This window comes from Vicugna pacos, chromosome 4 (assembly GCF_048564905.1).
Source record: "Vicugna pacos chromosome 4, VicPac4, whole genome shotgun sequence".
NCBI lineage: Eukaryota > Metazoa > Chordata > Mammalia > Artiodactyla > Camelidae > Vicugna > Vicugna pacos.
The window spans coordinates 72,707,903-72,733,807 of record NC_132990.1 but is presented as its reverse complement, the minus strand read 5'-3'; the positions used below and the strand labels follow the sequence as shown (position 1 = coordinate 72,733,807).

The 25,905-nt window shown below is 57.8% G+C and overlaps 1 protein-coding gene across 2 annotated transcripts in view; it reads left to right on the top strand.

Annotated features, from left to right (window-relative positions):
* Window positions 1–24,257, top strand: part of NIBAN2 (niban apoptosis regulator 2) — a 55,997-nt gene extending 31,740 nt beyond the window's left edge. For both annotated transcript variants that reach the window (XM_072960144.1, XM_072960143.1), the window contains exons 2-14: window positions 4,586–4,716; window positions 9,790–9,918; window positions 11,692–11,797; window positions 12,989–13,156; window positions 17,611–17,726; window positions 18,283–18,387; window positions 18,482–18,644; window positions 19,686–19,873; window positions 20,559–20,714; window positions 21,167–21,283; window positions 21,397–21,504; window positions 21,638–21,749; window positions 22,228–24,257. In XM_072960144.1, coding sequence (XP_072816245.1) covers window positions 4,586–4,716; window positions 9,790–9,918; window positions 11,692–11,797; window positions 12,989–13,156; window positions 17,611–17,726; window positions 18,283–18,387; window positions 18,482–18,644; window positions 19,686–19,873; window positions 20,559–20,714; window positions 21,167–21,283; window positions 21,397–21,504; window positions 21,638–21,749; window positions 22,228–22,820 — 2,192 coding nt within the window. In that variant the 3' untranslated portion in view covers window positions 22,821–24,257. The remainder of the gene's footprint in view (window positions 1–4,585; window positions 4,717–9,789; window positions 9,919–11,691; window positions 11,798–12,988; window positions 13,157–17,610; window positions 17,727–18,282; window positions 18,388–18,481; window positions 18,645–19,685; window positions 19,874–20,558; window positions 20,715–21,166; window positions 21,284–21,396; window positions 21,505–21,637; window positions 21,750–22,227) is intronic.
* The last annotated feature ends 1,648 nt before the right edge of the window (window positions 24,258–25,905 follow it).

The window sequence follows — 25,905 nt, the reverse complement described above, 5'->3', positions numbered from 1 at the left end:
AACTATAAAAGTTATACCTGCTAATTAATAAAAATTTCAGTCTCTTACTATTGTTGTTATGAGCTGAGCATGGTTGTGAGTAATAGTAACATTTGTGGAGGTCCTGAACCGAGCACTTCACATGCACAGTACTGTGAATGGATTCTGTTATGCCCATTTTACAGGTGAGGAACTTGAGGCTGTGAGTGAGCTAGGCAGCTTGCAGGGCTGAGGTCTTCAGAACTGGGATTCTGACCCCACCTTGTGCTCCTCACCAGGAGGCTGGGGGCGTGGGGCTGGAGAGCAGTCTCTGTCAGGCCCGCCTGTACCTTCATATCTGCCGGCACCTGGGGCTGAGTCAGGGCAAGGAAGGCGGGGGTGATGTATGAGAAGACGTGGGAGGTGGGTGAGGCCGGCACATGCCCTCAGACTGCTCCGCCCCAGCCTTTCTGTAGCTCCCAGCAGCAACTGGATCACTGCAACTTGCCCAGGACACCTGGGGTCGGCTCGGCCTACTTCCTCTCTGCCCTCGGCAGGGAGGGATGCCCTGGGGGGCCCTGTGGATGGTGGTCAGAGCTGGGGTCAGCAGGAGGTCCACAGGCTGTGGCCAGAATCCCAACTGCCTTGCTCTGGCTGTGTGACCTCAGGTGAGCCCCTCACCCTCTCTGGCTCACAGTCCTCTTTGGGGTGGTCAGGTCCCAAATCCCTGGCATGTGGTGTCCCCAGAAGCCATGGGAGGAAGCAGTAAGAACTGGTATGGGCAGGGGTGGAGGAGGGGGCTGCATTTGAGGCCTTGGGGACCACCCACAGACACCCAGGCAGGGATGCCGTAGTGGGTTTTGAGTCATAAAACCTCTCTGGCGGCCCCAGGGAGACAGCCACTGGAAGGTGGCAGGGAGGGAGAGCGTGGGGTGCTGAGCAGGCCTTACAGGGAGGGAGTGGCCTGGGCCGTGGCCCTGGGCTTAGCAGGCAGGAGGAGCATGGAGGTCCTGCCCTCCCTGGTGGCCTTCTCCAGGGTGGCAGTGCCCGCCTGTGTCCTCCTCCAGTAGTGTCTGGCCATAGAGGCTGCTGGGGACCCTGTTCAGGGCTCCTCCCCTGGGAGCCCTTTGTCACTGGAGGGGACTGGACCGTCCTCCCCAACCTGCCTCTCTCAGGTCTTTCCAGCCCTGACACATAAGCCTCTAACAATGCCCTGAGTCCTCATCCTCTGCCTCCATGACACTTCCTCTGTACCTAGCACGTGGCAGTTCCTCCCAAGCTGTCTTAGGACATCTCTCAAGAATGCTCACAGGGCTGCCAAGAAGCCATCCTGTGGCCCTGTTTCCCCACGGTCTTCCTTTCCAGGGCTCCCTCTGCTGCCAGACTTAGGCTGAGTTCCCTAATTTTGCCCAGGACCCTTCTCTCAGTCCTTCACTTCTCGCCTTGCAGTGTCTGCAGTCCTGGCACAGAGTGGACACTCAGTAACTGCTTGGCGAGTGGACAGCCCCTCTTGTGCAGCACCTGCCTAGGTCAGGCCCACCCTCCCAGGGTCCTTAGACAGATACCAGCCTCCGTCCCTATCCCGATCCATTCAGCTCCTCAGTCGGAGAGCAGATTTGGGTAGTGAGAGATTCCATACTCTCTGTCTGATCTGTTTGGTTCTGGGATCTCAGGTGAGAGTTTATCAGAAAACAGATCCAGGTCCATACAGATCTGGAGTTTGGGTAGCAAGGCATGCCTGTAGTTGCAGTTGGGTGGAATCAGGGCTGGGGCTGCTGCAGTCTGGGGGTGCAGGGCCCATGGGGGCTGTCTCTTTTCCTGCTCCTTTGAGTGAGGCACCCCACGTTTCTGCCTGTACCCTCTCCTCTCCCCACCCTCTGCCGGGTGACGACTCCTCTCTCCTCGTGCCTTCTACCCCTGACCCTGGTCCCACAGCCTCACGTGGTTAACTTGTCTGCATCCCAGTGTGAGGGGTCTAGAATGAATTTCCCTCTTGCCCCTTACTCTGCCCCTCTCAGCCCTGTTGCTTCAGGCCTGTCAGCCTCACTTCTGCCTTCTGGCTCCATCTGGTCACCTCATTCTGGTTTTCACTTCCTTGGCCTCTTCTGGCTTACAGTCCTGGGGGCCTTGGTACCCCTCTGTGGGATGCTGCCTGGGCCTTCTCCTCACTGGGCCTCCCCTTCCTGCCTCCTCCCCAGTCCAGCCCTGGGCTTTCTGTGCCCAGACACTCCCTGCCTGGACAGGATATCTGGGCTTGGCTGACCCGGCAGCTAAGAGCATGCCGTAGGTCAGTAAACCTAGGTTCGAGTCCTGACACAGGATGCAGCTTCCTCCTGGGCCTGGCTCCTCAAGGATCAGGGCAGATTCCAGCCCTTCTGGGAATAATGCTCCGTCTGAGGCTGCGTGCACCAGGGCGCAGTCAGGCCTCCTAGAGCCGTGGCCGCAGGACCCTTGAAATCCGAGGGCCAGGCCCCCCCATCCTGCATGCTGGGAGAGTGCCCTGGGATGTCCGGTCATTTGAGGCATTATTGGGACAAAATCCTGGGCTGAGGTTGAGAACCTGGCTCTTCAGTCCTGGGTCTACAAGCCTCCTGAGCCCTCCAATGGGGAAATGATAGCACTGACTCCTTAAGGTTTTCATGAAGATTCGTGGGGATCGTGCACGTAAACCTGGCCCACCCACTGACTTGGGCTCACAGTAAACGGTGGCGACGATGATGATGATTACATGTTCCATCAATGTGACTGTTGTCTACGGTCCTGTTTTCTCTATTTGGCTCCAGTTCATTACCCCCTCTCCCCCCTCATCCTGCCTCATCATTTTTCAAAACAATTTTTGTGGTCTTTGAGAGAGCTCTGGTTGTTTATAGTTTTTAAAAAATAGGCATTCAAAGCAAATTCCTCATTTGTTCTCCCCTTCCTCCCCCCAAAACAGAATCTGAACAGACACGACCTCATTCCAGGAAAGGGGAGCACGGGCCTGTGGAGAGGGACCACAGGCCAAGCTGCCTCTGGAAGGAGAGTAGGGAGGGGGCCTGCCCGAGACCCTGGGTGTGGGATGTGGCACATGCTCTTAGATGTCCTCCCCAGCCACCACCTCCTGGCTCAGACTCAGGACTGCATTCCAGCTATAACACCTACTAGCTGTGTGACCTTGTGCCAGTGACTTAACCTCTCTGAGTCTCAGTTTCCTCCTCTGTAAGATGGGGATAGCAGCAGCCCTACCTCTTAGAGCTATGGAGAGGATTAAAGGAAATGCTGTCCTAGCCGGGTGCCCTTGGTATTCAGAGACCAGGCGTGGGAGGGACAGTGTCTCTGAGAAAGGACCAGGTCTTCAGAACCTAGAACCCAAGACTGTCCGAGGTGGCAGGACCTGTTTATTTTTGAGTCCAGTCCTCTTGGTGTGCGGGCGGACACTGAGGGGAGTGCGCAGTGGGCCAATGTGAATCCCACGTCTAGATTCTCCTGCAGCTACTCCGGACCGGGAAGTCTCGCCCAAGGAGAAGGCCCCCTGGTCATGGGCCACAACCCTCTCTGAACCTCAGTTTCTTCATCTGTAAAAAGGGATGCAAACAACAGTGTCTGACATGTGCTGGGCCTGCTCTGGCGCATTAGGGTGCCCCTTCTCTGTTCAGAAACTGCTTTAGTAAAAGAAAGAAGCAACAGCCAGTGAAAGCAAAGTGGTTGTTAACTTGGTAGATGAGTTAATTTTAGAATGTTTATTTTTCACTGTGAAAGGAGTCATGCTTGTAGAATAATTCAAATGCGGTACAAATGAATGAAGCAGAAAATGAAATGCACTCTGTACTCATTCCCACACCCAGATGCGCTGCCCTTAACAGTCTGGAGGGCTGCCTTCTGGGCCTCTTCCTTGAAGTCTCCAAGTGTCAATAACTCACTTGCACATACAGGAATGATTTTCAATGAGATGATACTGAACGTGTGATTCCTTAGTTCTCTTTACATGACAGAGTGCAGACACCTTCCCTTTCTTGGTTCTACGTGTGCATGGGTCCCCTCCACCTGACTGTCCCGGGTGAACTGTTAGGTGTTGAATCTTTCCCCCTGTGTACAACTGGCTTGTTTCTGGTGGTTTCTGGTGCATAGTTGCTTGCTGTTCTCATGTGAGTTATGTGGGCTGGGTTCCTAGAGGAGAGACCGTGGCACCAGAGAGCTCGACACACCCTTAGAACCGTGCACATGGCCTCAGTCTCCCTTGAAAAGCCGTCCTGGTTTCCCACTCCCAAGCCCTGGTTTAAGGTGCCTGTTCTCCACGTCCTGGCCGGTCGGACCCTGGGGGAAAATGGAATCTTGGCTCCTTTTTCATTTGTTGGCTGGCTGGCGAGGTCGATCATCTTTTCACTGGTCTGTTGGTTTCTTGTGTCTTCTCTTTGGTGGTTTCTCTGTCAAGGTCATTGCCCCGTTTCCTGCTCAGAGGCTCACCCAGATGTGTGCAGGTGAAATGCACAATTCCGGCCAGAAGCGCAGCACAGAAGCAAGCTTGGAGCTTGTGCGGACAGTTTTACAAGCTGGAATTTCGGACATTGTGGGTGCCCCTCGCCGGGGCAAGGTCGCTGCTGGGAAGTTACCATGCCAACCTCATGGTCCATTTGTCCTTCCCTTTCAGAGAAAACCGGGAAGATACTGACGGAATTCCTCCGTTTCTACGAGGACCAGTATGGCGTGGCCCTCTTCAACAGCATGCGCCATGAGATCGAGGGCACCGGGCCGCCGCAGGCCCAGCTGCTGTGGCGCAAGGTGAGCAGCGGGCACGGGGCTGGTGCAGGGCGGGCTCTAGCACCGGCTCAGCACGCGGCCTTGGGCGGGGCCTTCTTTCTCAGGCCTCGGTCTCCCATCGTTGTGGGATGGTCTCCAAGGGTCCACCCAGCTTCTGCATAGGCAGATGACCTGGTGATGTCCAGGCCCCTTTATCACAGTGGGTGACCCCTCCCTCCCCCAGCCCCTCCATCAGCAGAGCTGGAGCTCTGAGTCACCACGACAGGCCAGGGTGCAAGCCCGACTCCTGTTACAGTCCATGTGCCCACGAGCTAATTACCTCACCTTGTGGGGCCTCAGTTTACTCACCTGTGAAATGGGATGAGCACATCTTTCACACCAGGTGGCTGTGAGGATAAAAGATTTGTCAGCTGGGTGCCCGGGGCAGGCAGGTGCCTGGAGAGCGCCGGCTGACACTGTCATCATCACTGGCCTTGTCATTAGCCCCTTATCAGTGGTAGGATTATGTTTGCACAGTAAATATTTGTCAAGCGGGGACTGGAAGCTGCCTGGCTCTGGCCTGGGGGGTCAGCATGGGCCAGAGGAGGCAGGCAGAGCCTCCTGGGGAGGGAGGGGATCCTGTGCTCAGCCCTGGTGGGCTGTGGGTGGGAGAGTCAGGAGCACAGGTGGGCTCTGGTGCCCGGGTCTGAGCAGTTGGGGTGAGAGGGCAGCCCTTGCCCCTCTGGGGGTGGTGTGGGGCCCCGTTTCAGCCCAGGAAGTCCTGTTGGAGGGCACTGCATGTCCCAGGGCTGGGTCATTCCCTTGCAGTGACCTTCACCCTGTGACCCCTGGATGGCTGGGCAGGTGGTGGGAGGTGGGTGATGAGGAGGAAAGGTACCAGCCCCTCTCCTCTGCAGGTGGCCTGGCCTGGGTGGCCAAGTGGCAGCCCAGAGGTTACTTACTCCTGGCTGGGGGCTCCTGGACAGAGCACCCAACAGCTTCTCTCTGGGTATCAGACTGGCTGGCTGAGCTGGTCCCTCTGGAAGTGAGTTCTGATCCAGGTCAGCCAGGCAATCCCAGTGGCTGACTCTCAGGTCATCCGTGGCTGACTACCATGGTTGGTGATCTGTGAAGTTGCCCTGACATACCTTGCCACACCTCCCCACAGTCCTTTTGTCTTCCTCTGGGCTGCCCGGTCATCCTGTGCTCCGGCTTCAAGGTGCTGGGGTGGTGCCTTAGCTGAGGAATGGAGGCTAGAACCCCATGGTCTGGAGGGGAGGAGCTCAGGGGGCCCTGGATTCAAATCCTCTGGTAACCTTCAATGCTGTCTCCTCATCTGCCAAATGGATACCTCCTGCCCAGGGCTGATGGTTCAGTGAGAGTAAATGGCATGCAGGAAGGGGGAGCAGGTGGGATTACTAAGGGGGTGTGAGTCCTGACTTGCCAGGTAACCTCAGACATGTGGCTTCACCTTGCTGAGCCTCAGTTTCTTCGTCTGCGAGCCAGCATTCAGAGAGAAGCCATCGTGGGCCAGAGGAATCAGAGCAGCGTTGTGGGGGTGGGGGTAGGGCCTGTGAAGGTTGGGTGGGATTTGGCTTATTGGGAAGGCCTCTCGGGAAGGGGGACAGTGTGGGCAGGGGTGAGGGTGTAGGGGGTTTGCGGGGGGGGGGGGCGACAGGAAGGGGCAGAGTGGAAAGAGGAGCCCGCAAAGGCCCTGCCCTGGAAGTCCTTTCGTTCCTCCCCCAAAATCACGTGATTGAAAATGTGCCTGTTTATCATGAGACTGAAGGGCCTCACAGAGGCTGGCGTCCCTTGACCTGGCTTTGAGGATTTGTTACCCTCCAGTGTCTTCGCAGCAGGAGGAACAGCTGGAGGCATCAGGTCGGGGGCTGGAGGAGCTGCTGCTGAGACTCAGGGATTTCCCAGGGAGAGCAACAGGCAGGCCCCTAGTCTGCGTCAGGTCAGGTGCTGAGGCCACGTTGTCCTTGCTGCCCCCAGACACTCGGGAGACAGACAGTAAACAGCCTTTTGCACAATGAAGTGGGTGCTACAAAGGAGACAACAGAGTGAACTCTGACAGTGGGGCCTGACTTGACTGGGTAGCCCAAGGGGGCTTCCTGGGAAAAGGGCCATTTCAGCTGAAAACCTGATGGGAGAAGGAATATGAAACCAAGGCAATGACATGTGCAAAGGCCCAGAGCTAAGCCTTTAAACGACTTTCCCAGGATACTGGAGGCAGGACTTGAGCCAGTTTCCAGATTCCTAGCCAAGGGCTCTTTCCTCTTCGACCCCCAATGGAGGGGAGGTCAGGGCCTCTCAGAGCATCACATGTCCCTTTGATTTGGGGCCCAGAAGAGACTGTACAATCTCCTGGTGTCATAGAAACCTCTTGACCTCAGACCTCGTGACAATAGAGGGCAGATGTGGCCTGGCCTGGGTGTCTGGCAGGTGCATACCTGTGTGATACGAAAGATGGCCCTGGACCCAGCCTAGGTGAGCTGCTTCGTGTGGGCAGAGCTGGAATTGTTCCCCTATTTGGAAAGCAATGTCACAGGCAGCCTGGGTCCCAATAACCCAAGACAGAAGTGGGGTCGCCTGACAGCAATAAGCATCTCTTCTACATGAGAAATGCCTTTAACACTCACAGGGGGAGTATTCATGGTAGGAAAAGAGAAGTAACATGTAAGCAAGACGTGTGAAATGAAATCACTCCCCGTCCCTGAAAAGCAAGGATTTCTGGTCCCATTTTGCCACTCAGGAAACTGGCCACCATGAGGTTAAGTCATGATAATAATATAATAATAGAAATAATAATACTATTTGTCATCATCATCACATCAATCGTTTCTATTAGAAATATTAATGGTACAATTAATATAGTAATAGTAATAATAAAAACAGAAGTGATAATAAAACCAGCACTTCTTTTGTGTGGACACTGTTTGTCCAGCTGGCACGACACTGCTCTAAGGGACTGTGATTTTGTCCATGTGACAGATGTGGACGCTAAGGCTTGGCAAGGTGGAGTCGCTGGTCTGGGCTCCCACGCCATGGGCGGTGGAGCTGGGACTGGAAGTCAGGCTGTCCGAGCCCCGCGGTCTGTGCTCTCCCCATTCACCATCCACCGAAGATGCCCGTCATGGCATCAGAGAGCTTCACAGAGTCCAAAATATTTGGCCTAGGCTGCTTGGGTTCTCTTTCGTTTCCTGCAGGCCTTCCAATGGAAACATGACTCTGCCATTTGAAAATCTTAAAAATAAAACCCAAACCCACAACCAGCCACCCAGTACGGGCTGTCCTAGGATCTGGAGGTGGACTTGGGCGGCGGGTGCTGAGCCCCTCTCACCTGGGAAGCCTGCCTGGGTGCTGAGCTCATGCCATCAGCAAAGCCCCCCAGCACCCAAGTCCTGGGCTCCTGCTCTAAGCAGAGGGGCGGACACAGCCCAGAGCCCTGGGGGGAGCAGAGGTCTGACCCGGGTGTCAGGACAGCTCTGTCTGCTCACTCTTTCCAGAAGAGATGGGGATTCAAGAGCTGGGCTGAGAGTCGGGCCCCAGTCTAAATATAGACCGCTGAGCCCAGCTTTGTGACTTGGGCAAAGCCCACTGTGTGTGTGTGTGTGTGTGTGGTGGGGGATGGCTGGGGCCGTGGGGTGGGGGGTTGTGTATGGTAGGGGGAGCCATTTTCTTTTCCTGTAAATATTTTTATCCCTGGGTAGGAAGCAGTCTGCGGGGTTCTATTGTTTAAGGACAATAGGCCCTCATTTTCCAAGAATGTTTTGGCATTTCCCCTTGAAGAGTGGCAGGGAGGTTGCTGGGGAGAGGAGGCTGCCTGTGAAGATTGGGGCTGGGGAGGGGGGGTGCATCTCTGGAGGGGCCACTCACACCTGACTCCAGTGGCCTGGGCGGAGCCAGAAGCAGAGCCACGAAGTTAGGAAGGGTCAGGCGCCATTAAAATCATACTTTCTCCCTTGATTACATGTGGTCTATCTTTCTTTTTGCAAAAGGCACCGTATTTGTTGTAGAACAGATAGAAGTTGCAGAGGAACAGGGCACTCAACTCTCCGAGCTCCTCCCATCCAGGAGTAAGCCTGCTCCCCTGTGGCCTCCGTATCTCCTTTCCTGAAGCTTCCCGGTGTTGGTCTGCTCAGGAAGCACTCTCTTAGGGACGGCCACCCCCTCCCCCTCCCCAAATAAGTCATCCAGAGGAGCTGGGAGACTGACACGACAGTGACCCCAGTAGTGGTCAAGGTGACTCCCGCATACTGTGCTGCCTGCCAGGTGCCCACTGCCTGCGGCATCTTTGCACCTGTCATCTGATGGAATCCTCGAGAGAGCTCGGTGAGGTCAGTGCTGTCACTGTCCCCATTTTACAGTTGAGGAAACTGAGGCTCAAAGAGGTGCCATGACAGGACTTAAGTCACACTGAGTCAGCAGTAGAGTCAAAGCCAGGGCTTTGCAGGAAGGTCTGGGTGTTTCTGCTGCCCGTGTTGGCCACTAGTCTGCCAGGATCCTGGCCAGACAGCAACACTCCAGACTAGGGTCCTCTCCTCCCCCACCCAGATTCATGAAGACCATCTTGTCAGCTGGTGGAGCTGGGGAGGCTCTGTGGAGCCACCTTGATCAAGTTTTTGTTGCCCTGAGTGAGAAACAAGCCCAGCGCTGAAGAAAGACTTGCCCAGGTGCTGGGGCCTTCCCAGTCCTGGCCGGTGGGCATGTCCCCTCTGGCTGGCGTGACCACCTCACCCACATGCTGCAGTGGGTGTGGATGGAGAAACAGCCTGCCTTGGACTCCAGAGACCTGTCCCAAGGTGTCGTGGCTGCCTAGAGCCACACGGAGTGGGATCCTGTCTGGGTCCTGTATCATGTTGCCTGGCCTGGGTTCAGGTCCTGTCATCACCAGTGCTCTGCCTGGGCCCTGGGGGAGCCCCTTCACTGTCCTGAGCCTTACTTTCTTCATCTTCCAAATGAGTGAGACAGCCCTGCCTCAGTGGCCTTCTGAGAACTTGGCCAGGTCAGGATGGAGGGTGTGCGCAGCAGGGGGTGAGCCTACAGGCGTCACCTTGGAGGACCCCATTCCCATGCTGGGCCTCATTCTCCACCCCTTCCCTCCCATAGGTGCCCCTGGATGAGCGCATCATCTTCTCGGGGAACCTCTTCCAGTACCAGGAGGACAACAAGAAGTGGAGGAACCGCTTCAGCCTCGTGCCCCACAACTACGGGCTGGTGCTCTATGAGAACAAAGTGGTGAGGCCCCCGCCCCGTCCCAGCTGTGGGTGCCCGCTGAGCCCCCATCTCCTCCCAGGCCTGGTCAGGCTGCTTCTTCCCTGTCTCTGCAGCTCCCCCGCCAGCTGTCCTCTATGCTGCTTAATACTGCTTGCCCCACCTCGCACCCTGCCGACTCCTAAGCCTGAGACTCCATTCCTCCACCCTCAGCCTGCCCCCGGCATCCCCCTCGGCTGTCACCAGGGCCACAACAGAACCTCAGCACCCTCTCCCACCCCTTCCCACCTCCCCACCCTTGCTCTGCTGGGTGCCCTGTCTGAGCGGCATTTCATCCATCCAGGCACCTAGCTCTCTGGGGGTCACTCTGCCTCTCCCCCCATAACCAGCTCATCACTGGCTCCTCCCCACCCCCAAGTCCGTCCAGATCTCTCCATTTCCAGGGCCCTCCTCTCCCTCAGCCGCCTTCCTGCCCGGGCTTCCTGCTGCTCCCCAGCCCACTCCCATCCTTGCTCTTCAACAGCCACAGCAAACCGGCCATCCCCTGCCCCAGATGACCCCCAGGTGGTGGTCCTTTCTTTTTCCTTCCTGATGAAGCCCCCTCCCCAACCCCCGCCCCCGAACTCCCTGCCCTGCAGCGGGTGGAGAAGTGTCCTTACTTGTTCCTTGTCTTTGCTTTGGGCCCTTGGGGAAACCCTATCTGGTTGAGCCACAGCCCAACTTCTACCAAACATTTCTCTAGAGCAGCCAAAGAACAGACTTAAGTGCCATCTGTTTTGAGGCAAATCAGTGTTAAGGGTAACAGAGTCCAGAGCAACCTGATGCCCCAGGCCAGCGGTTCTCAAAATGATAGCCTGATCAGAATCACCTGGAGGGCTTCTTAAAAAACAGGTTCCTGAGCCCACCCCGAGTTTGACTTGGGTCTGGAGTGGAGCCAGAAAATGCATTTCTAACGAGATCGCAGCGCTGTTGCTGCTGCGGATCAGGGACCACACTTTGAAAGTTATTGCTTCAGAGGTTCCAGCCACTCTCAAGAAGTGTGTTGAGTAGTGACACCTAGTGGCAGGGTGAGGCACTGCAGCCCTGCTCTATGAGCTAGGACATCGGTACTATTTTTTCTCCCTACGGGTGTAAGAAAGCAGTGCCCAGACCTAATTCTCTTCCCAGGGGGACTTGTGTGGGGCTCAGAACCTAGGAAGCTGGTGGAAAGTTCAGGGTAATAGTCAGAGACCCTGGATTCTAGAGGCTGACAGGCCAGGCTAATCATGGTACCCACCTCTGGATTGTGAGAATTCTGTGAAATGAAGCACGCGGGGCCTGTGGGTAGTGAACACTCAGCTAGTGGTAGCTGCCGATGGGAGAGGCAGTGGATTGGCAGTGGTGATAACACAGCGATCATCTTAGCCGTGCTTACTGCCTGGCTGTGCGAGGCACGGTGCTACACGTTTCCTGTGGATTATCTCACTTGGTCCTCATGCAGTCCTGTCAGGTAGGAATGGCTATTCCCCTGCTTTTATATATGAGAAAACTAAAGCACAGGAGGTGAAGGAACCTTATCCTCAACATCACACAGATAGTGCTCAGTGGAGCCAGGATCTGAGCCCAGAGCCTGGGTCCAGGTCACTGCACCATGTTGCCTCTAGTCTCTGTGATGGTCAGACTCCTCTTCCTCTTCCCTCCCTCTCATCTTCCTCCTTCCCCTCCCCCTCCCCACCTTGGGCAGGCAACACTGAGATGGGGTTTGGGCTTGGCCAGACCTGTAATCCCCAGGGACCATTTCTCTTGCCCCCTCCACAGGCTTATGAGCGGCAGGTCCCACCCCGAGCTGTCATCAACAGTGCAGGCTACAAAATCCTCACTTCCGTGGACCAGTACCTGGAGCTCGTTAGCAATTCCTTACCAGGTAAAGGACCAGGGGTTTTGGCCAGGGGAGAGGGTGACCCTGAACCTAGAACTCTGGAATGCACGTTCGCAGAAAGGCCAGCTGGGCTTCGAGCTGGCGGCAGGTGCCCAACATAACCTGAGCCCCCCAAGGGGAGGCCTGGGAGGGGCCTGCCTGAGGCTACACGGCGAATTGGGGCTGCAGCAGTGTGGGCCCCACCTGAGCCCCCGCTCCCTGAGCCTAACGATCACAGCTGTGCAGGGGAATTCACTCCCTATCCTTCCCTTCTCTGAGTCCCTGAGAGGCTCCTGGGAGAAGATGATCCAGGTGCTTTGTAAACTGCAAAAAGTCAATACTGCATTTGCAAGGAGCTGTGCTAGGCACCCTGTTTCTACCCCACCTGCTTAGGGACTCCCAGGAGCCTTGCAGGAACAGATCCTGTCTCTCAGATGATCCCAGGGAGACCAAAGTGTAGGGGAGATGCCAGCCTGGGGGCAGCTTGTACCCCTGTGTGGGACTTGGTGGTTGCGGGCTCGACAGGAGTCTGGCTTTCCTGGATTCCAACCCCTGCACTGAGAGTGCTGACCTTGGGGTGTTGTGTAGACCCGCCTCCCAAGGTGCTGTGCACGCTGAGCCCAGCACAGAGACCCAGAGACAGGGCACAAAGAACTGCCATTGTCCTGTTATTAACAACAGTGGCGAGGTCACAGCCCAGGACCACCTATCTCACTGAATCTCAAATATCCATGCAGACAAAATAGAGAAAAATCCCCTTTTATTTATTTTCTATTCCCCACCCCTATGCCTCCCTCCCGCCTTGGATATTTAAGCCACACTTTGGCCTCCACAGCTGAAATTTGAAGGGAAACCCAGGGAGGTAATGCTCAGCCTTTGACCCTGGGGCTCTGACCCTGTATTATTTGTGCCTCACACATGGAGTTTATAACCTTACCCCAGGGAGGTGGATGCATTACCAGCTCTAAGAAATGGGTCTGAACAGGTACTGGAGGCGTCTGAGGTTCCTTTAACCAGGCTGTGGAGCCAGAAGGAGGGAAGCCACCTCCCCACTGACTTGCTGGTCACCCCAGGACAGGCCAGCCCTCTCTGGGCCTAAACCTGCCTCTCAGAGCGGAGCGAGGGATCAGCTGCTGGTTGGCCTCTGGCCGAGGGAAGTCACAGAGGGCAGCTGCTCAGCGGGCACTGTTTCCACAGGGACCACATCAAAATCGGGCACCACCCCCATCCTCAAGTGCCCCACGCAGTTCCCGCTCATCCTCTGGCATCCTTCTGCGCGTCACTACTACTTCTGCATGATGACGGAAGCCGAGCAGGACAAGTGGCAAGCTGTCCTGCAGGACTGCGTCCGGCACTGCAACAACGGTGAGCCGCCTTGAGGGAGGGAGCGGGCTGCCTGGGTTATGTGCTGGATGGTGACACCTAGTGGCCGAGTATGGTGTGGCAACCCTGCTCTATGAGCTGTTCTAATTTTCCCTCTGGGGTTGTTAGAAACCATTGTGATACTGCCCTGAACCTTCTTGCTTGATGCAAACAGTTCTGTGAGGCTCAGGAAAAATTTGGGAAATTGTTCTCAGAGGGGTGTGGTTGTTGAGCCCTTGGGTCACAGAATAAAAATCCTAATTCTGCCACTTTCCAGCAACATGACCTTAGGAGTCCAGCTTACCTCTTGGAGCCTCTGTAAAATAGGGTTAATAGTCTCCCCTGTGTCTGAGAGGGTTTGTGAGGCTGCACAGTGAGAATCCACTCCATGCTTGGTAAAGGGTTTTTTTATGGTATCATTCCTTTACCACCAACCTGTACAGTAGTCTGGGAAGTTCCCTTCCTCCCTCAGGGCCTCATTGTTCTCTGTAAAGTTATGGGTCTCTTCCAGCCACTCATTCTTTCAACAAACATTTTAATATCTCCTCTGAGCCAGGCCTAGGTCTGGACACCGAGGATGCAGCCAGGGAGCAAGACATGGTCCCTGCCCCTCCCTCATGCTGCTGGCAGTCTGGTGGGGGAGACAGATGTTAAACAGATGAAGACATGATGGGGAGGGTGATGAGTCATGGCTGTGCTGGGTGCTGGGTGAGATCCACCCAGGGAGCCTGGAGGGTGTGTATGTATTGCGGGGGGGTGTTGATCAGGGCGGCTCCCTGGAGGAGGTGATGGTTTAGCTGAGACCTGAAGGATGAATAGTTCTAGAGTGGAGGGAGGTGTGTCCTAGACAGTTTGCAGCAAGGGTGAAGGGAGGGCCAGAGGTGGGAGCAGTTTAGGGGAGGAAGTGCACAAGGCCCTGAAGTGGGGAGGAGATGGCCGGAAATGGGCTGGAGGGGGCACTGAGGTCAGGTTAGGAGGGCCTTGTAGGGCCCTAAGGAGTTTAATCAAAAAGCCTGTGATTGTCTCAGTGAGGGGTGGGGGCGGGGTGTAGCACTGAGGGTCTTTCTATCCTTGGGGAAGGAATGATCCTGTCCTGGACCCTGAATTTCCTTCCTGGTGACCTGGCCTGAGGACAGCAGAGGAAGGTGACGGCCCCTGCCTCCCCGCCTGGCACACCTCGGGCACAGCTCCACGTGGTGGTGGATGGACAGTGTGGGCATGCACGCCTGGAGGCCTGGCTGCCCTGACTCGCTCACCCCACCTGTCCTCTCCACTCCCCAGAGCTGCCTGTGGCAGATTCCAGGAGGGAGGAACCAGGTCTTTAGTCAGGCCAACCCCTGCCACCCACAAAGGGCCTCCTGTTCCCAGGTCCCCTGGGGCTGAGGGGCCAGGACTGGGTGGAGGCAATCTGGGCTGTGGTTGCCTGGCCCAGGGCACCCTCCCTCCTCCTCCTCCTGCTCCTCCTCCTCTACCCCACTTCTTTCCTCCTTCCTCCCCTCCCCCATCCCTGGCCCAGCTCCACTCTCTCCAGGTTTCCAAGCCTAGTGGGTGACCCCAGGCCAGGTGAGGTGGGGACAGAACAGGTGGGGGAAAGCCATCATTCGGCTCCCCATGTGCACAATGGTGATCGTGATGAACTCAAGCCCTGTGGGATTATTGGGAGGAATAAATGAGCTGGTTCGGGTAGAGCTCTTGGCCCTGTGCCTGGCACAGAGGGAGCGCCCAGCTGGGAGGCCGAGGGGTGTGGGTGTGGGTGTGGGTGCTGTGGGCAGGACAGGAGGCCAGGAGCACTGCTAGGGTGGGGGGAGCAGGTGTCCCGCGGCAGGAAGGTGTTCAGAGCTGACAGGGAGGTTTCAGAGGAGCCTTTCCTCCACCCTGAGGACTGTGGGAGGACTGTGGGAAAGTTCTCTGCTTCCTCGGAGGCTGGGCCTGGAATTTGTGGGGCCTGGAATTACTCACTCCGGGGGCTGCCAGGAAGTAGGGGGGAGGTGGGGGAAGGAGGCCAAGCTGGGTGGATGCCAGTTCATCCAGTGCCCCCCCCCCCACATCCTGCATTCCTGGAGCAGCTGGGGGTGGCAAGAGGCAGCTGGGACACCGAGCTGAGCCCTCAGGGTGGGCCTGGGGTGCAGAGGTCAGGGCCTCTTCCTGTCTGACCAAGGCCCCCTCTGCCTGCTGCCCAGGATTGAGGAATGCGGTTTCCTTTCTCAGCCGGACCCTGAGGACCCCACAGGCAGGAAGTCTCTAGGTCTGGCTAGAGTCAGCTCCTGAGTTCCAGCCCTGGGGCTGCCATTCCCTCGCCTTGTGTCCTTGAGCCAATAACTTTGCCTCTCTGAGCCCATGTCCTCATCAGACAAGTGGGACTGAGAACGGCTGTCCCTCACAGAGCCGTTCTGAGGGTTGGATGAGGGAGCACGTGTGAGGTCTCAGCCCAGGGCCGGTGTCTCCATCTGCTGGGGCTGCCGTAACAAAGGGCCACACACTGGGGGCTTAAATGACAGAAATGAATTTTTCTGGAATCCTGGAGGCTTCCAGTCCAAGATAAAGGTGTCAGCAGGTCTGTTTTCTTCTGCAGTCTCTCTCCTTGACTAGCAGACAGCTGCCTTCTCTCTGTGTCTTCACACACACCTCCCTCTGTGGGTGCTTTCTCTTTGTCCAAACATCTTCTTCTCACAAGGACACCAGTCACACTGGATTAGGGCCCAGCCTAATCACCTCGTTTTAACTTAATTACCTCTTAAGTCCCTGTCTCCAGATACAGTCACATACTGAGGTATGGGGTGGGGGGTGGTGATTAGGACTTCAACATGGGAACCTGGAGGGATAGACTCAGCCCCTGGCAGCCAGGCTCAGGGGAAGAGCTCAGGAGGGGTGACTTTTGTAAGACTCAGCCACTCAGTGTGCAGAGTAAAGACCTCCTAAGGGTCTGACCAGGCAGAGCCTGGAACCCTGGTGGCCGCCTTCCTGCTGCCTGGAAGGCAGCCCCTGCACAGCACGCCGGGGCTTGCTGTCTGCAGAATGTCAATGCCCTAACGTGGAGAGGTTGCGTGTAATGCACAGCCCAGATTTTCCAGGCAAAACCTGGTCTCCGGGAGACGGTGCCCGTCCTGAGAGCCTGAAGGGTTCCTCCCCTGGCCATCTATGTGGCACCCACCCCAGGGGCTCTGCCCAGCACCCCAGCTCTGCCCCTGTCACTCCCTCCTCATCACAGGTCCCCCTCACGCCCCTCCCTTTCCCAGTCCAGGGAGCTGCCACTACAAGGATGGGGGCTGGGCCTCAGTTTCCCCACCACTGAGCTCCCTTCCAGTCCCAGCAGGCTGGGATTCCTGTGGGGGAATCGGCCGGATGTGGAGGGGAGGGGTCCTCCCTATGCCAGAGAGGGGCTTTTTCTCTGTGGGGGTGACTCAGGCCGTCATCACCACGGCGGGAGCCTGGGTTTCGGAGCACAGGCTGCTGCTTCCCCTTTGCTTGGCTCTGGGGACACGGCGGTCAGAGGCGCGTGGCCAGGGCAGCTGCCCGCTGTTGGGCTGCCGGGTGTTTAACCACGTCCTTCCCGAAGCCGGGTTCTGCCTCTTCCTGGGCCGGCCTCCCCCTCGCCAGCACCGGGGAGGTGGGCAAACTCATCTGGACCACCACCGCCACCACTGATAGCAGAAGCAGGGAAATGGTATTTTCAAGTCGGAGGTGGACGCATGGCGGCGAGCAGGGCAGACCCAGGGCGGCCGTCGCTGTGGTTACTAACAAAGTGCTGGGCCCAGCCTCCCCAGTCCATGGCCTGTCCCCACACTGTGGTCCTGGAGCCCCGCAGTGGGTGTGCGCAGCCTGGCTGGTCAGTATTCCCACTGCTCAGAAGGGAGAACTGAGACCTTCTAGGGTTCAGTGATCTGGACAAGGCTCGGCCAAGTGGGGCCCATCACCTGTTGCACTAAACCCAGTTTTATCTGCTCGCTCATTCACTCACGGTCTGTGGCTGCTTTCCTGCTATAGCAAATGCAGACTGAGTAGTTGGGACAGAGATTGCCTGGCCGCAAACTGAGAACGTTTACTGACTGGTCCTCTGCAGGGAAAGTTTGCAGCCTCTGATGGAGGGAGGGTCTCTGGGTGCCTCTGGTGGCCCCTCCCGGGAGGTGGTATGGCTTCTGGTCGTGGCTCTGCCACTTGCTGCCCTTGAACCCTCAGTAGTGGCCTGACCTTGGAGCCGGTCTGTTTCTCCATCTGTAAAGCGGTGCCCACGTCTTGGGGCGGTTGGGAGGATTTAAGGATTTAAGGCGATAAGTAGGGTATGAAGGTCCGTCTTGCTGCTGTTGGTAGGGGGTTATTATTGCTGTTACTTGTTCTTGCAGCTCCTCCTCCCACCATTACTACAAGAGCGGTAGGGGGAGTCAGGGCAGTCAGTCAGTTGGTCATGGTGGAGGCCACCGTTCCATCCTGCTGACCTCCTCCCTCCCTCTCCTGGACAGGGATCCCTGAGGACTCCAAGGTGGAGGGCCCTGCATTCACGGATGCCATCCGCATGTACCGCCAGTCAAAGGAGCTGTATGGCACCTGGGAGATGCTGTGTGGGAACGAGGTGCAGGTGAGGCCAGGGAGGCCAGTGGGAGGCTATATGGAAGTCACCCCAGTTCCCCAGAAGTTAGGGCCAAGCACACAGATGGGGCTCTGGGGCACTCACTGCAGGTTTGGACCGAGATTCAGCTCAGATTTGGATGGGTGGAGGCTGAGGTGGGTCACAAAGGTGGAGCTACTTGTTTTGTTCAGTCATTAACTGAGCATCTACCCTGGACTAGGTGGTGGGATGCCACTGTGTGTAAGAGGGAGGCAGCCCTGGCCCGCAGGGAGCTCTCTGTCTAGCAGGAGGAACAGACATTTAACAAGTAAACGCATACAGTTCCATATGTAGGCAAGTGGTGTGGAGTGTGGTATTCCAGACTGGGAGGCAGCATGTGCAAAGGTCCTGAGGTGGGGCCCCTTTAGGACACTCAAGCAGATAAGCTGGGACCTGTGGGAATGATACTCAGGAAAGAGGGCAGCGGAGATGTGGCACAAAGGGCCAAGCCCAGAGAAACGGGGAGAGGAGCACATCGGCTGCACAGGCTCCAATCCTTGCCCCCACCTCTGCCTCCTGGTCCTAGATCCTGAGCAACCTGGTGATGGAGGAGCTGGGCCCAGAGCTGAAGGCGGAGCTGGCCCCACGGCTGAAGGGGAAACCGCAGGAGCGACAGCGGCAGTGGATCCAGGTGGGCAAGCCTGGGCTCGGGAGCAGGGCTGCAGGGCCTGCAGCTGCCAGGCACCCTTAGCCTGGCGCTCACACTGCCACCGCACTGCCCGCAGATCTCAGACGCCGTGTACCGCATGGTGTACGAGCAGGCCAAGGCGCGCTTTGACGCGGTGCTGTCCAAGCTGCAGCTGGCCCGGCCGGCCATGGAGGCGGTCATCCGCACCGACATGGACCAGATCATCACCTCCAAGGAGCACCTGGCCAGCAAGATCCGAGGTAGGCAGGACACGTGGCTGCGCTTGTCCTCACCGGGTGACGCGCCGGGACCGCGGGCTCTCCTGCCTCTTTCAGGGATCTGTGCACGTTTCACAGCAATGATCTGATTTGTTATTTTTTAAGAACTGAAATAAAATCTGAGCCATTGTTCTTCCAACCCCTGTGGGTTGTTTGGTGGCTGTTATTTCTGTAAACCCAGATCTTCACGATCAAAATGATGTCAGGGAGGTTCAAGCCTTCTGCTCGTCTGTGTCCTTCAGATTTACCACGTGTCATTTTAGTGGCATCAGCTCGACTGTGTGGTGACTCCCTTTTGGCAGGCCTGACTTCTCTGGCTTAGCTGACGCTCCTTTCTGTTCCGAGCCAGATGGGATCCCCTCGTGCGTGTGTCTCCCTCACATGCTGGCCACAGCTGTAGTTGTCAGTTGTCCGAGGGTTATCCTCTGCTGGCTGTCCTCCCTGTGAGCTGGGTAGGACACCGTGAGTTGATATTTATTGTGTGGAAAAAACAACATCAGCGGGGCAGAGGGGAGGGAGGGACATCAAAACACCCCCTGGGTAGAAGCGCCTTGGTCAGGATGTCTCAGAGACAGTTCCTGCCCTCAGAGAAGCAGCCTTCTACACAGTTACCGAGCCAGGCCACACCATGCCAGAGCACGATCCAGCTCAGGGCTTGTACAACCCAGAGGCTCCTTGAACCCACTCTTGTGTTTTTCCTTTTTTTTTTAAATAAAGAAGCAAGACTCCCAAACGTGAGTTTTTCTCTTCCTCTAGTGAAGAAGGAAAACTGTCAACCTTCAGCCCTTTAGCAGTTTTTTAGCTTCCTGCCACCACCGTTTCAGGAATATCGGGGTCGGATCTCAGAATACCCTGTTATTTGTGCTGCATTAACAACTGTTCCTCTGGAATCTTTCTGTCTGCCAAAGTCACCAGGGGTTTTCTTTAAAGAATAACAGACAGCCTGCGTCTAGCCGCAGAGGTCTGGGATGGCTGGGGTTGCTCCCAGGGGTGCTGTCTGCTAACCAGCTCCCTTGGGTGCAGCCTCCATCCTCCCCAAGGCGGAGGTGTGTGTCCGGAACCACGTGCAGCCCTACATCCCGTCCATCCTGGAGGCCCTGATGGTGCCCACCAGCCAGGGCTTCACCGAGGTGCGGGACGTCTTCTTCAAGGAGGTCACCGACATGAACCTGAACGTCATCAACGAGGGCGGCATCGACAAGCTGGGCGAGGTGACCGGGCGCCGGCCCCGGGGTGGGCGCGCCTCCTGGGTTTCAGTCCTATTGGTCCCTGTCAGGCCCTCCTGGTGATCGGGGCGGGCCTCTCCCCTCCAGGAGTAGCCTATGGATAGAGGATCTGTGGGATACCAAGGGGCGAGCAGGTACAGAGATGCCGTTTCATGCACCCTACAAATGGAGTCAGCCCCCTAACTTCTCAGTCACCTTCCCCAGACCCCATATTGGGGTAGTCGGCTGCCTGAAGCCGCACGTGCAGATAGAATTGGTCCTGTAACCTTAGCCTCCTCTTCTACACCTCAAACTGAGGAGTCTGCTGAAAATAATCATCACAGAATTTGAGAATAAGAAACAACCTGAGAGATGATGAAAAACCAGCTCCTGAGTTGGAGGCTGAGGAAATTGAAACTCAGAGTGGGTGAGCGACTTCCCCAAGGTCACCCAGCACCCAGGCTGGCCTCTCTCCACGTGCTGTGCAGCTGGACCCCCTCCCGCCTGCCTTCAGACCGTCATCCTTCCTGTCCCAGGTCCTCCAGCATTTGCCCTTGTGGGTACCACCCCAGATGGCCTTCCCTGGGGCCACGCCTGGACTCTGAGGGCCCGGGGGATGCGGGGGCCATGGGGGCCACCTGGCCATTCCAGCAGCCCCAGCTAACGTCCTGCACATCCCTGCCTCCTGCAGTACATGGAGAAGCTGTCCCAGCTGGCGTACCACCCCCTCAAGATGCAGAGCTGCTATGAGAAGATGGAGCCGCTGCGGCTTGATGGTCTGCAGCAACGTTTCGATGTGTCCAGCACGTCTGTGTTCAAGCAGCGAGCCCAGATCCACATGCGTGAGGTGGGCCCAGGGTGCTGCCACAGCTTACCCCGCACCCCGCTCACCCTGCACCCAACACCGCCTTCCACAGACCCCATCTCCTGGGGAAGAGGCCCTGACCCCTTGGCCTCCTCCCCGGCCCCGCCCTCCTCCCAGGCCTCGCTGCAGCCAGCTCAGCCCCTGCGTGCTCTCTCCTGCACTGGTCTCTTGGCTGTGCTCTCTGGTCTGCTTGGACACCTGTCCCTCCGTTCACCTGGCTAATTCAGATTCATCTTTTGGGTCGCAGAGACCCCTTCCTCTGGGAAGCCCTCCTTACTCCCTAAGCCCCTTCCTGCAGGGCCCGGGACCTCTGCTTCCCATTTCCCTGAGGCAGGGACCAGCCCCAGTGCCCAGCACTGAGCCAGCGCACTAGACACTCAGTAAAGGAGTGAGTGATGAGTGAGGCCCTCATGTCCCCGTCCTGTGCCCCGCAGCAAATGGACAATGCCGTATACACCTTTGAGACCCTCCTGCACCAGGAGCTGGGGAAGGGGCCCACCAAGGAGGAGCTGTGCAAGTCCATCCAGCGCATCCTGGAGCGGGTGCTGAAGGTGAGCCTGGCCGACCCCCTGACAGATGAGGACGTGAAGGCTTGGGCCAGAACAGGGGCCGGTGGAGCCCACTGACCTGGAGCCCCCGTGCCCTGGCTCTTCTTTCCTGGCAGAAATACGACTATGACAGCAGCTCGGTGCGGAAGCGCTTCTTCCGGGAGGCGCTGCTGCAGATCACCATCCCGTTCCTGCTCAAGAAGCTGGCGCCCACCTGCAAGTCGGTGAGCACACCCCCTGCCCCTACTCACCCCAGCCTGCCCCAGCCCTGGGCCTGACCCACGGCCTGGCTCGTGGGGGTGGAGCCCACAGACCCTCCCTCTGCCCCGTGGCCGTGACTGCCCTTCTCTCTTGCAGGAGCTTTCCCGCTTCCAGGAGCTGATCTTCGAGGACTTTGCCAGGTTCATCCTGGTGGAGAACACGTATGAGGAGGTGGTGCTGCAGACGGTCATGAAGGACATCCTGCAGGGTACGTGCTGGTCCCGCCACCCAGAGGGCGAGCTGCAGAGCTGGGCGGGGGTTTCCTCCGCCGGCCGCTGCTGTTGGGGTGCTTGTTGTCGGGAGGGTGATGGAGGTGGCCGCCCAGAGGAAGTGGGGTCAGCTAAGCTACAGAGAAGACATGAGACTTACGCTGCGGGCTGGGGTGGACCCGCTGTTAGCGGTGTGGCCCCAGGAGGGAAGCACTGCCTCCTTGTGCCTTTGTTTCTTTGTCGGTCTTTGGCATCACAGGGATATCAGATGAGTGACAGGTTAGGGTCACAGCTCCTGCTTCTCAGCATCAAGTCCTGAAATAAGTCTTGTACCAATCACAGCGCCCACCCAGGTTGTGGGAGGCCTCTGGGGGATGACGCGGGGTCACACTGGGGCCCAGTGTAGGGTGTGGTGGCGGCCGTCAGCCCCCTGATAAGTGTCCTGACACTGCACCACCCTGACCCTTTGTCCCGTAGCTGTGAAGGAGGCTGCCGTGCAGCGGAAGCACAACCTATACCGAGACAGCGTGGTCATGCACAACAGTGACCCCAACCTGCACCTGCTGGCCGAGGGTGCACCCATCGACTGGGGTGAAGAGTACGGTGGTGGAGGTGACAGCGGTGGAGACAGCAGCAGCCCGGGTGTCCCGGAAGCAGCCACCCTTTCAGAAAAGCGCCGGCGTGCCAAGCAGGTGGTGTCTGTGGTCCAGGACGAGGAGGCAGGGCTGCCCTTTGAGGCTGTCCCTGAGCCACTGTCACCTGCGTCCCCAGACAGTGTCACAGAGCTCCGGGGCCTGCTAGCCCGAGATTTGCGGGCTGAGAGCCCCCCACTGGCCAATGGGGCCCCTGTGCAGGAGAGCCCCCAGTCCATGGCAGCTCCTGAGGCCGCCCCGCCACCCGCCTCCACGCCCGCCTCACCCCTTCAGCAGCTCCCACCTGGAAAGGCTGTGGACCTTGAGCCTCCTAAGCCCAGTGACCAGGAGACCGGGGAGCAGGTGTCCAGCCCTGGCGGCCGCCCCCCAATCCACACCACCACCGAGGACAGCACAGGGGTGCAGACCGAGTTCTAGGCCAGTCTCCCCCGAGCTTCTGTTGGACATGGAATATGGGCCACTCCCTCCGAGGCACTAGCAGGCCCTTGGCTCCCAGCCGGGGAGCACCAGACCCGTGCCTTTGGGTGGAGGTAGGGCAGGGCTGGTGTGGCACCTGTGGGGCTGGGCAGGAACGAGCCCACCTGAGTCACTTTATTGGGTCCAGTCACACTCGGTTGCTCTATTTTCTCTTCTGTGGGACGATCTTGGCTCTCCTCCTAGTGCTGTGCTGGGGGCTGGGCACAGCTGAGGGGCTGGGGAGCATCGGTGGGCCTGGTTCCCTGAGCCCTCCCCACCGCCCTTCCTCCCTGGCCTGTTTCCCTTGTGGGTCCCACCATCCTTAGGAAGAGGGAGGTGAAAGCATCTGCTGTGACTCAGAGCCCATGAATTCTCTCCCCTTGGAACTAGGAAGACAGAATTGGGACCCATCTCTGGATGGGTTTTGGAGTGGACACTGGCCTCGCTCTCCCGCCCCGGGTGAGGGGAGGTGCAAGGAGGGGGTCTTCAGGCCAGGGGATGCTGGGGGAGTAGAGCCATGGGCCTGGGGAGGGAACAAGAAGGGCCTGGAATGTGCTGGTCTGGGGAGAGGACGTGTCTGAGGGGAGGAGGGAACTACCTCGGTGGAGGTGCTGCCGGGAGGGTGGAGGGTGGGTGAGGTGGCAGACAGAGGGTTGCTGGCCTTTGCCTCACCCTCCCCCGCTTGCTGGGGTCCAGTCTCCAGGTGACCCTCTGTCCCCACACGCTGGGCTGAGGGGAGGGTGGCAGGACTTGGTGGATGTGGATGGTCTCCTGCAGGCTGCTTCCAAGGTACGCACTGTCCTCGGGGGAGCTGGTGGGGCTCGGGAGGGGCAGAGGGAGGGGCCGTGGCACCCCCGGGTACCACTGAGCATTTGGGGTCAGGCTTGGACTGGGCCTCTGCTGCCTCTGAGTCCCAAGGTGCCACACCCTGGAGACCCCTGGACTTTTCAGGTGTCCTTGTGAGTTACCTGGGGCTCAGCCATCCTCCTTCCTCAGCTTCTTGTTCCTGAAGGTGAGGGTCAAACCAATGCCATCTCCAGGGGCTGGGACCTCCTGGCCTCCCCCGACCCCCTCCCCTGCTGCTTTGAGGGGCGGTCAGGCAGGGCAGAAACCAACCTCCTCCCCCCAGCCCTGCATCCTCCATCCCCTTGATCCGCTTCCTGGGGCTGGGGCCTTGGACCCACAGGACATGCAGTGCTGGCTGGTGCTCAGGGACCCTCCCAGGCCCCCCAGCCCTTATCTCAACGCCTCACTAATCTCTTCCACAACACACCCCGTCTTAAGATGCTCTCCTCTAGTGCCTTCTTTTGGGGTTTTCCAATTCTTCCCAGATATTGTATTGGAAATATTATGCAAACTGTTTTCAGCTTCTACTAATCAATAAATGCTTTATTTAAAGCCAGTGGCCCACGTGTGGTGCCGGCAGGGGGAGACCTGGACTGGAGATGGTCTAGGAGCACCTGTGCACCTTGACTTTTGGGGCTAGTTGCCTCGAGGTCTGTGATCAGAGTTCTATGATCTCATTTTACAGAAGTGAAAACTGAGGCTCAGAGAGAAGGGACGCAGGAGCGCATAGGTTACTGGCCTGAGGGCAGCTCAGGCGGCTTCAGGTCGGTGCAGCATGGTCCTCGGGCAACAGTGTGGCAGGAGGGACGTCAGCAGCTTTATGGCTCTGTGGCCCTGGGGCACCCACAGCGGGGTGGGCCTGGAGCTCAGGCTGGCTCTAAACAGTGATGCCAGTGTTTCCAAGACTCCTAGTCACACAGCTAGCATTTCTGAGCACTTACCTGTGGGCCGTGCATGTTATGTGCAGGACTAGGAGCCTCACGGCAGCTCCAGGTGGTGGGTACCCGCATCACCGCATTTCACTGATGTGTAAACTGAGGGCCAGGAAGGTGGGGAGCCTGGGCTGAGGTTCTGGGTGCAGGGACACCCCCTACACACACATCCACCAGCTGATGGGGATGGGCTGCTCTATCCATGGGTGAAAAACATGCCGTGCTCGGTGGGATGGCAGCCAGACACCCTGGGGACAGCCGGTGGTCAGCAGCTGAAGGCTTATCAACAGGGGCAGTGGGGCTGGAGACCAGCTGCAGTCCTGCCGCCACCCTGGCAAGTCACTGAACTCAGCCTCAGGCTCCTCATCTATAAAGGGAGGGACCTAGAAGGATTCAAGGAGGCCCACCCAACACTGTGCTCTGCACAGCGGCCCTGCCCACCTCAGGCCTGCCTCCCATTTTAGCCAAGAGGAGTCTAGGACGTTGTGGGGGAGAGGAAGCAACAGAGGCCCCCCAGGGTACCTGGAAAGCAGGGCTCACACCACTAGGGGACTTCACTCCGTCCTGTTCCAGTTCACAGGACTGACAGTCCCAACGAGGCAGGGGAATCAGGGCTTTTTCTGCCACCTGGGTCCTGTCACCTGCCGGCTCTCGCGCTGCACCTGGCGTGAGCACTCAGTGCCCCCTGGTGGCCGCCGGCCTATGTCAGGGCCCCATCATGCCCCTTACCAAACAGATGGGGAAACAGCCTGGGAGGCTGGCCAGAGTCAGAGTTAGCTGGAGGCAGGGCCCAGGTGCCCTGAGTAGGCCTGCCTCCGGCCCAAAGAAAAAGCTGCCCTCGGCTCAAACCTATCTGCCAAAAAATGAATAAAGGCGCAGCTCTACAGCAAGTACAAGGAGCATGGCTCCTTCTGGAACTGTGCGATGGGCAACCTGCACAGCTGCGCGGGTTCGGGAGCCCAGGTGCTTCTGGGTTCTAAAGCCAGCACCACCACGTCCCAAGTGCAGGGCCCAGGCCTTCAAGCCCCCTGGTCTGGGATAGTGACCAGCACATGGCGCAGGTCACGCAGCACAACCTGCTCCCTGGACCCTCCGAGCCCTTCTTCTCTTCCAGCCCCGGTCTCTCCACCTGCAAGGAGGGAGGTTTGGATAACTTCACGTTCTGTTCCGGAATCCTTCCCTTCTGACTGAGGTGAGGTCCTCTCCCTCCACCCTCGGCCCTCCCCCTCCCCGGGCTCCATCAGGACCCAGTGACAACTCGGGAGGCG